Source organism: Nicotiana tabacum, chromosome 23 (assembly GCF_000715075.1).
Source record: "Nicotiana tabacum cultivar K326 chromosome 23, ASM71507v2, whole genome shotgun sequence".
Lineage (NCBI taxonomy): Eukaryota > Viridiplantae > Streptophyta > Magnoliopsida > Solanales > Solanaceae > Nicotiana > Nicotiana tabacum.
The window spans coordinates 12260469-12271345 of record NC_134102.1 but is presented as its reverse complement, the minus strand read 5'-3'; the positions used below and the strand labels follow the sequence as shown (position 1 = coordinate 12271345).

At 36.1% G+C, this 10877-nt stretch overlaps 1 protein-coding gene across 1 annotated transcript; it reads left to right on the top strand.

Moving 5' to 3' along the window:
• The first annotated feature begins 4689 nt into the window (after positions 1-4689).
• On the top strand, positions 4690-10508 carry LOC107780493 (putative pectate lyase 4). Its single transcript, XM_016601043.2, has 5 exons — positions 4690-4961; positions 7489-7840; positions 7923-8133; positions 8212-8280; positions 9932-10508. Exons 1-5 carry the CDS (start codon positions 4835-4837, stop codon positions 10181-10183), a joined length of 1011 nt encoding a protein of 336 aa, XP_016456529.1. The 5' UTR covers positions 4690-4834; the 3' UTR covers positions 10184-10508.
• Positions 10509-10877: the final 369 nt, after the last annotated feature.

Here is a 10877-nt window from a genome sequence, read left to right as displayed (position 1 = left end):
TCCTGATATCGGAGAAAGGTCTCATGATGAAGCACCGAGGCCTGCAGACACAAAGAAAAATATTAAGATTATCTATAAATTAGTCCAAGTATGAATTGAAATCTTGAAGAGATATTTGAAGTTACCCGGTTTAGCGCATGTTGTGCTTCATTGAACAGGCAGGGCACATCTACCTCATTCATCTTAGCTTGGTCATCCTGGGTCAGCAAGCGTCGAAGATAACTGGCCACCCCTATGGGGCAGAAAGGATCCGGGCATCCTCCGGAACGGAGATAACGATCGACCGCTTCCGGTCGGGATCCACACTCGGAGCTGGAAACCGGTTGACCAGCTTCGAGCTTGAAGAAGGCCCGCTTGTTCTCGAAGACGTACTTTTCTTAGGCACCTCCAAGTCACCCAACCCGGTGACATCCTCCGTGGCGGTAGAATCCACGCCATCAAAAAAGTCGCGGAAGGGGTCGTCCGCTCCGGGGACCCCCTCGTTGGGACGTTCCTTCACCGTCTGAGCCTCGTTGTACATGGAGTTAGTGAACGAAGGTGACTCGGTGATGTCGATCACACCGTGTTCTTCCTTTAGGGAGTCGCCCACATCCCGAGAAGCTTCGACCTCCCTAACTTGAGGCAGATCGGCCTCATCTCTCTACGGTTCGGATGTTCCTTGCCCTTCGAGTCGTGACGACACTCAGGCCACCAGATTGAAGTCTTCTTCTTCTTGTTCTTCTTTGGATTCATCACTCAGCCGATAGAGATAATCCAAAGATGGTGCTCGAGCGCTGGTGCTTTCTTTGGATTTACGCACCAGCCTTCTCCTTGGCTTCTTCTTCTCCAAGCTCGGAGAACTCGGAGCCCTTTTTCTTTTCTTCTCTTCACCCTGTCTCGGAGCAGGGGACTCGATAGGGAAATCATCGCTACCGGATGAAGGCCTCATTTTGACATCCTTGGATAAACCTGCAAAAGGAAATAAAACAAGTGAGAACTTAATGATGTAAAAGGGAAACCAAATATTACTCATAAAAGAGATCTCACCGTGCGAACGGGCCTCCCATCGGCCCTTTGAAAGCTCGCGCCACGAAATCTAAGAATAAGGCATTTGTAATACGATGCCCTCGACCCACTCCTTGAGTCGAGGAACTGCATTTGGGACCCCGAGCAATAGCTACACCACCACAGCACACCGAAAAGAAGGAAGGAAAAAAGCGATAAATTAAATTTTGGAAGCAAAATTATACTTACGTGACATGTTCCATTTCTCAGGGAACGGCATGTACTCGGCCGGGATTAAGTCTGAGGTCCTCTCTCGGATGAAATGGCCTAGCCAACCTCGATCTCTACCTTCATCGATACTCGAGAACGGGGCTTTACTGGCCCGACGGGCGAGCTTGATCAGTACCCCCCGGTAGAGTCGGGGATTGTATAAGCGCATGAGGTGGTCGATAGTGAAAGGGCACCATTCGATCTTGCTTACAAAGAAATGGAGGAGGATTACGATCCTCCAGAAATAAGGGTGAATTTGACCGAGGGTTACCTCATATCTTTTGCAAAAGTCGATGATAACCGGGTACAAGGGGCCCAGCGTGAAGGGATAAGTGTAAACACTTAAAAATCCCTCGACGTGGGTGGTGATGGCTTCGTCAGGTTCGGGAACCACCACATGTTTGTCAATCTAGTTACAATCTTTTTTGACTTCGGAGAGAATATCCTCGGTGATCGAGCAGATGTACCTCGAGACCTCCTCGCATCGGCCTGGTACAGAGGAGGGCTTTTCGACCTTAAAATCAGCATTGACCAGGCATCCCCCCCCGGGATGAACATTTTCAGAGGAGGTTCCAGTACTGGTTCCTCGATAACATTACGCGAAATGGTCTTTTCGGTAGCCGGTCGCGAGATAGAAGGAATTTCTTTTTGGGGAACGATTTTTGAAGTCTTCGCCATTTCTTTGAAAATGAAGGGAAAAGGAGGAAGTTAAAAGAGTACACTTGATGGTTTGGGATGAAGACGGAACAGAAGTTCTTATAAAAAGATCTCAAATAACCGAAATATAAGTGCCTGAAAATATTAAGATTGCTAAGGTACGAGGGCAGAAGGTTTGAATGTAAAGTTTGAATGAGAAAATGATGGGGTATTTATAGTTTTTCAACGACAGTTTGCATCCAGGAGTGGCCGACCAGCAACTGACAAATATTTAATGCCATTAAGACTTGACTGACGAGACGTTTTGAATGTTTTGTCGTTTCTGTCGTGTGGTGTTGAAAAAAGAATCGGAAGCTCATGTCGTTTCTCGTCGTCTACTCTTCTAAAAACGAGGGTACTATCTGTATACGATAGAGATCGAGTTCGCCTACGACATGAAAGGACAAGCTCGGAACATGACAATGCAAGACTGAAGATCGGCCCCGAGTCACACCGGACTAGAACCCGGGGTCAGGACACCTGCCTTCGAGAACATTGAGTCCGAGACCCCGGAGTCGACCCTAGCCCCGAACGAGCTCTAAGAAACATTGTTAGCATAACCAACAGAAGACCGAAATATCCTTAAACGGGCAGATATTGCGGCGGGAATCTCGGCGCGTATCAGTAAGGAACCGGCAATAAGTAAATCAAGGGATTTTTACCTTTTATAGAATTGTACCTAAAGTAGGACTCCTCTACTATATAAAAGGGGGTCTGATAATTCATTGAAGAGATGGTAACACACATTCCAAAGCAATACATCATTATTTTTTCTCTTTAAGCTCTTGTTCTTCGGTATCCTGACACCGATCGAAGCGTACCTGGCTCGAGGGTGATTAACCTGCCAAGGCTAATACTGTTCAATTCGTGTGGTTTGCATTTACTTTACCATTATTTATTTTAATTGCAATCTAATTTATCATTTTGTGTCAAATTAGTCCACATATCCTTAAAATTACTTACAAATTCAATTGTTATCCGATTTTGAGGGTAAACAAGTAGATTTCAGAAGTTCAACAGGTTGTCATAGAGATCCTTTTTTGCATCAAATTACTTTAAAGATAATTAGAAGAAATTGTTCATAATAAATTAGTAACAGTGGTTATTAGATAGTTAACCAGGTATAAAAAGTTTAGTAAGTTAAAGTATCACTTCTGAATATCAAAGGGGAGTACCAACCTAAACCTTAAAACTAAGTACCAAAGATGTGAGCCAGATGTTTGACAATAAATTCAATAATAGAGCCAAAGTGCCACTGTTGAAAAGTTTATTTGATGTTTGACATGGTGGAATTACTGAACATTCAACATCCAGTTGTGCTTTAAGGGGTAGTTTGGTAGGTGTGTGGATAATACTGAATAGGATGTATAATAATGCTAAGAATAGAATTAGTAATGTTGGAATTAGATAAGTCGGGATTAGTTATGCTGGATTTATTTCTTATTGACTGTTTGATTTAGTGTATTAAAAATAACATGCATTGCACAATTTTTTTTTTAAAATTATTTCTTTACAAAAATACCCAACAAAAACTTTGGAAAGGAATTGAAAAAGGTGTTGAAATAGCAATTCTATCTTTATATTGTATAGCTAATATCAGGTTTGCTATATATAAGAATAATACTGAATATAGTGTATAACTAATACAGGTATTAGTTATATATAGTTTGAAAAATACAATCAAACGAGGGATTAATAATATGAAAGCTAATACATATATTATTTTCCTTAATACATCTTACCAAACAACTCCTAATGGTACTCTTTCAATCCCTGTTTAATATTCACCGAACACATAAATGCATAAAGAAACCAATAAAGATATACAATAACATGTTATAACTACTTTCTCAAGCCATTTAAGATATTAGTAAAGATTGATCCTTATGTTTCCAACTGCAATATCTTTGAAACCTGTTTATTATTGTCTCTCTATTTTCTCAGGTTCTTCACCGATTGGTACAAAGGCAACTTATATATATGTTAGAAACTAATTCAAAATTTTAACTTAGATAGATTTAATATTTAAAAAATTTAGTATTAAACTGAATTCATTATACTTCTAAAATTATAGGTTCGATTCTAATATTTATTTAGAATTTTTGTAGATTTTCACATAACAATTTATATTCTGTATAAAAAATATTGGATTCGGATAAATATGATGCTATAGCAATATGAATCCTCAATCATCATGTTTCACCATTTAAACTTATTGGTCATTCAAACAAAGTCTTACGTTAATAATAGATGAAAAGATTAGAATTCTACATAAAAATCCAGTAAATATTTTTCATCCTACATTTTCTTTTTGGTTCATGGTGGAAAAAATTGAGTCCTAACACTAAACACCACAAAATCAGAATTATATTCTAGTATTCAACTTCAATTAATATAAGAGTAAACTACCATAAGTTCATATCGAGGTGTTATTGGCCAATTAATATACGACTCATTATGTAAATATATTTTATACAACGCGCAGGAATTAAACACGTCTAGAAAATATGTGACCTGGATGATAAAGTCTTTTATTTCTTGAATTAGAAATATTAGAATTTCCTTTTGATAGAGAGCCCTTTATTCTTTCTCTTTTTCTTTTTCATCAGCCCTTTATTCTTTTACACATTTTCCACACAAATCTAAATTAGTCATATGTGTAAATGTAGAATAATGGTTATTTATAGTAAAAAATCTGTTGCCAATTTAAAAGTCTCCAATTTAGAAGGCTAAACTCTCAACTGTCTGTGCCGTACTTATAAATCTCTTTTGATGTGACCAATCCAAATATTCTTATTTCATTTTCCGGTTCAACGGCCTGCTAAAATTTACCGGTTTAACGCCAAAAGCTAGAGCTAAGTAAAAACTAAATTACTGCTTAGCAATGGCGGTGTTACCATATTCTGATGTAGATTCGAGCTTAAAAGCTCTAGCCGGTCGAGCCGAAGGATTTGGCAGGTTTTCCATCGGTGGTCTAAACGGTCCGGTCTATTCCGTCACTACATTGGCCGGTTTGTTCCTCCTCCTCCTCCTCCTCCATTGATCAAAAGTGAATTATAGATATCGTGCTTTAGGAATAAGAACTGCGATCATTATTAATTTTGTATGTAAAAGCAGATTGATATGATAGAATAATTCTCCAGTTTTCTGAAAGAAAAATATAGAGTACTTTTAATCCTTTTTATTTGCATTGGCATAATAATTGATTGGAGGCCGTAAAAAAAAATTTAAAACAAAAACTTTGTATATATTTTTATTTGAAGTTTATTTATCTAGCTTTTTGAAATGTAAAGTTAAGTAATAATTTTGTTTATAATCAATTTCTTCTAATTATTTTTTACAATTAATAATATGTATAGATAATCTATTTAATTTATCTCGAAACATTGTTGATCTTAAAGTAAAATTTTATCAATTTTAATTTCTTCAGAATTATTTCCGTATATGCAACTAGTATAAAAATCGTTAATATTATTCTATAAGCAATATATGCATTTGAAAAAGAATCAAGTCCTCTTATATGATTAAGTACATTGAATTATCAATTAGAGTATTATCTTCTAATTATATAATTTCTTTAACAGTTTTAATTTGAAAAATAAGTCTAAATCGTCAATATCAATTGACTATTATGTTTTAAGGAACTCTCGAGGTTAATGCAATATTTTTAACCACTAAATAGAAATCAAAAATATTTTCATATGCATTGAATTATTCAAATATAATAAAATTTTCTTTTCATTTTCTTAAAATATACTTTTTTATTTTAAAATGCTTAACTTTTTGAAAAAAATTATTTCATAAACCTACTACTAGCAAAAAATGAGGCCCCCAAAATTATGGGGCCTAAAGCCTTTGCTTTACTTGCCTTACCTTAAGGCCGGAACTGACATAATATTAGCATGAAATGAGTTTGATAGAAGTAACATGGTCAGTGAGGATTCATGTAGTCGACCTCACTTGTTTGGGGCTGAGGTATTTATTCGGCGTTATACCAATTTAATAAATACATAACATGTGGTTTTTATATACACTCTTATGACTTAATCTGGTTAAGTTAATATATATTTTCATCTCAATTGTCACTTCACTATGATAAATTAATGTGCTTTGGTGTAAACACGGGGTGTAAGTAATTTTTTCCCTTGTCTGACTTTTATTCCCTGTTATATGATTCAATTACTCTCTCTGTTTCATTTTATGTGACACTATTTTCTTATTAATCCGTTCAAAAAGAATAACATATTTATATATTTAAGACAATTTAACTAAACTTTCCATTTTACTATGAATGAAAAATTTTTATAGCCGCACAAATGTTATGGCATGTTTAAGAGTACAAACGTCAAAAGTCGTATAGCCACACAAATTTTATAGCATGTTTGAGACCACAAGTTTCAAATGTCTTCCTTTGATTCTTAAAGTCAATGTCAGATCAAATTATATCACATAATTTGAAGCTAAGGATTAACTTTTAGACATTGTTTCAGCTCTAATGCTCAGAAAGTATCCTCAGAACACTGTCCCGCTATCCTTATGACATGTACTACTTGTAGGATTACTGTATGTCACCTATCCAACCAAATAGCAAAACGATCCACAAAATGATTTCATAAGGTAAAACATTTCTCGAAAAACATTTTCACTCTAAAACTTTTTCTCCATACCAGATGCACTTTCAGGTATTTAATGTGCATGAAATTGGAACTGCTTATCTGAATTAAGATATGATTAGCACCAAACATTGTAGCTATAGTTAAGCTGGTATAGTGTATGTAGGTTTAATGAGGTATATTCTTTATATAGGTTGTCTAAACAAGTTGATAATCTGTTCAGAAAAATTTAATTTCTGCGAAAAGGTTAAAGAATCGGTTATCTAAAAAGGGTTAATGAAGGTTGATCAAATTCTCACTTCGGATAATTTTCCACATGAATTTGGATAGTAGTAACTATTATCCCCCTCGGATTAACTTGTCTAGAATGTAGAAAATGTCATGTGAATAAATACTATTTCTTTCTCATCAGTTAATGGTGAGAATGGATTGTTTTTTGGTAATTTTACACTCTGGATTCTGCTGGATAACAAAAGGCCTTATACATTATCTGCTCGGCATCCAGGGGTCACGGACCGACCACAGAACCTTGTTTAATAAGTGGAATGCATTAGCTGTCCGCTCTCAGGTTTCTTGTTATAAGGGGGGTGGATCGTCTCAGTATGTCTTCGCCTAACAAAGAATTATTTTACATTCTAACTAATAGTATGCTGTTTTTCTATTCCCTTCTTGTTCTCCTAACAAAGAAAAGATGACTTTATTTTAGAGGATGTACAACTTAATAATCTTTATAAAAAACAAAAAAGTAGTAGAACTTGAATCTGTTGGTGCTTATTGTGCATAAACATGGTTTGCTCTTAAGAACTTAATTTGGGCATCCAAAAGATTGAGACATGTCAGTTTGTAGTTAAAATGTCATATGTTACTCATCTAGGTGGAGTAGGTAGCTTCCAAAAGTTAACACCATCCACTTTCTTGTTTGTAGATGATGGTTCAGGATCACTTCGTGATGGATGCCGTAAGAAAGAACCACTATGGATTGTTTTTGAAGTTTCAGGCACCATTCATCTCGCGTCTTACCTACGTGTATCATCTTATAAAACTATTGATGGCCGTGGCCAAAGGATAAAACTCACTGGCAAAGGCTTACAACTGAAGGATTGTGAGCACATAATCATATGCAATTTGGAGTTTGAAGGTGGCAGAGGTCATGACGTTGATGGCATTCAAATAAAACCAAATTCTAGGCACATTTGGATAGACCGATGTTCTCTTCGTGATTATGATGATGGGCTAATCGATATAACCAGACAAAGCACAGATATCACTATTTCTAGGTACTGGTAGCTGTTTCTCGGATTCTGTACATTGAGATAATTTCCACGGCAGATTAATGATCCTAAGGAATGTTTTCTGCAGATGTTATTTTGCTCAGCATGATAAGACAATGCTTATTGGAGCAGACCCGTCTCATATTGGTGATAGATGTATCAGAGTGACCATCCACCATTGCTTTTTTGACGGGACACGGCAGAGGCAACCTCGTGTTAGATTTGGAAAAGTTCATCTGTACAACAATTACACTAGAAATTGGGGTATATATGCTATTTGTGCCAGCGTAGAATCACAGGTAAATTTGCTTCTTCCTGGATGCAGTTTGATGCATGTTAATAATTTATAATATATTGTTTGCCATTGTTGATTCCAGATACATTCCCAATGCAACATATATGAAGCTACACAGAAGAAAAAAGCTTTTGAATACTACACAGAGAAGGTAATGCAATGCCTTTTAATTAGCGCAGCATCACTATCTTTGTTTTTTCAAGGTGAAGGTTTTATCTTTTACAGATGGTTTTCTTAGTCCTTTTGCAACCCAAATTGATACATTGATACATTGTTCAGTTATAGCGTACGTTGAAAGTGGTTTTTTTTGTTTTACTATTTTCCTCTAATAGTTTCTCTAGTTGTTCGATAAATTTATTCTGCCTTTGAGTACTTGAAGAAAGTATTCTCTATTTGTTAGAAGTTGTAGCGTGCTCAAGATTTGATCCTTTAACATAATGTTTGGGAAATCTTTTAGTCCAAATTGAATAAGGCAAGTACAACCAATTTTGCCAGTTCTAGTTCTCGGAGTATTTAATTGACATTTGGGAGAATCTTGATTTAAAGAGGAGACTTGAGACATATTAGTTTTGCTTCAGTGGATACTTGGAGCAAACCCAATTTTGCATCAAGTTTTTCCAAAGATATGCTGATCTCTTGGTGTTGTTTTTATTATATATTATGAATTATTTATTATGTCTGTTTCATTTTAAAATTACACCATGTAAGTCGCACTATTTTTTTTTATTTTTTTTTTGAATCATGGTTCCTAAATTTATCAGGCTAAGATTAAATAAATCCTAAAGTGCTTGATGTTAAAGATGGATAACATGTGAGTTAGATTGACTAGATCAGAATTGCTTGTACTAGATTAGAGTTGGATTTATCCCCAAGGATATGGTTCAGTGATTGGAGATTCCGGGTTTGAGTTCCAGCTACAACACTCAGTATGAGCCTATCCACTTCACCCTTAGCAGGTAAGATTACAATGACACTTGTGGTTGTAGCAGGCTGGTCAGTGGATCAATTGAGGTGTGAGCAAGCTGATCCGAACACCGCTATGATAAAAAAGAAAAATGATTTGTAAAAATTGGTTTGATCAAGTGTAATCCTATTCCTATTGTGAAAATTACTACTTGGAAAAAAACAACCTTATTTTGAATTTCTTTTTGAGAATAAACCTTGTTGTGAAAATTCCCGAACAGAGTCTTCCCCTGAAAAATATCATACTTACTTTTTAGTCTCCATGCTTCTCTTATTTGGTATAGAAGTGTCATTGGTACCCTAACTTTTTCAATGAACCAGAAGCTGAAAACTTGTTGAGCTCTCTCATATCCCTATAATTACTGAGTACGTTAGTTCCTACTGTTATATGGCACCTTGGGGATCATGGGGCATAGTTGGAAAGAAGCACATGACTCTAGTTGTGGGTAAAAGATGTTGACTGCCATTATGCCATAAAATGGCCTTTATAATTATCCTTAGGCTCAAGGACAATAGCACATGGAATTAGGCTAACATATTTGAGCTATAGTAATTTTACATCAATTCTCGTTCTATCTCCTCCAGACCCCACTTGTGGGATTATACTGGGTATGTTGTTGTTGTTGTTGTTGTTGTTGTCTCGTTCTATCTCCTACCAAAAAAGACCAAGCTTAGAGTGCCGTTTGGTTTCAATGTTGGAGTGTTGGGGCTTTTAATGTGTCAAAAAGAATATTAATTTTCTTATTTCTCCTAACTACTTATATACCAAATATATTGCTGTTATGAAGGGTCTTTATATGCTTTCCTTTTCGGTTTTTGAATCGTTTTTGGTTATTTAGGCAGCAGATAAGGAAGAAGCAAGGACAGGTTTAATCAGATCTGAAGGGGACTTGTTTCTCAATGGAGCTCAGGGAATGTTGTTAACAGGTGTTGGTGAAGAGTGTGTTTTTCATCCAAGTGAATTTTACCCTGTCTGGACACTGGAACCTGCCTCAGACTCCCTCAAAGCTGTTCTCCAGATCTGCACAGGTTGGCAATCTATTCCCCGGCCACCTGAAGTGTGTGCTGATCATATGAAACCTGCATGCTAGTTTCTTCCGGAGGCGGATGTAGTACTTTAATTATGGTTCATAAGAACCAAGTAACTTTGGCTCAGAGCTTGTATATGTGTTGAAAAGTTTACTAAATAAGAACAGATAATTTATCTCGAACCTAGTAAATCAAATGAATTGTGGTAGAATTCTGGACTTGAACCTATAAAGTTCAAATCTTGTTTCTACATCTGGCCTATCTATATGTAATGTTATATATGTGCCTTTTTCGGTTCTCATCTCGTCAAACTCAGGTGAAATTGATATCCTATGTGAGAGTGTCAAATTATGGATTACTACATAATATCAACTTTATTTTGTATCATATTTGTTGGTGCTTTTACATTTTGGCCAAAGGCTTTAATTTTTATCAGACTAGTTAATATCTGATGTGGAAGTCAGGTCGTATACACTACACCCTTTACATGCTTAGTCTTGTAAAACTTGTACCCTTAAGAGTTGAGACTACTATACATATCACTCAGTTAATCAACTCTTTTAAGTTCAAAGGGAGTCTATTAAGCTCGTTAATCTTCGGAGAAAACAGGCTCGTTAATATCGGTATGTTTGGCCAAAATCTATAACTTCTTAAAATTAGGGAATTTGCTCCCTTAAATAGTGGAGTCTTTGGGATAGCTGAAGATTTAAAGCAAAAAAGCTGAAGATTTGAAAATTCACTTGACATAAATCTTCA

Bases quoted from the DNA above. Each gene is read 5' to 3' on its own strand.
- LOC107780493 (XM_016601043.2), top strand. From the start codon at position 4,835: ATGGCGGTGTTACCATATTCTGATGTAGATTCGAGCTTAAAAGCTCTA. The intron at 4,962-7,488 runs GTTTGTTCCTCC...TCTTGTTTGTAG, and splicing joins TTCCGTCACTACATTGGCCG to ATGATGGTTCAGGATCACTT. The intron at 7,841-7,922 runs GTACTGGTAGCT...TGTTTTCTGCAG, and splicing joins ACAGATATCACTATTTCTAG to ATGTTATTTTGCTCAGCATG.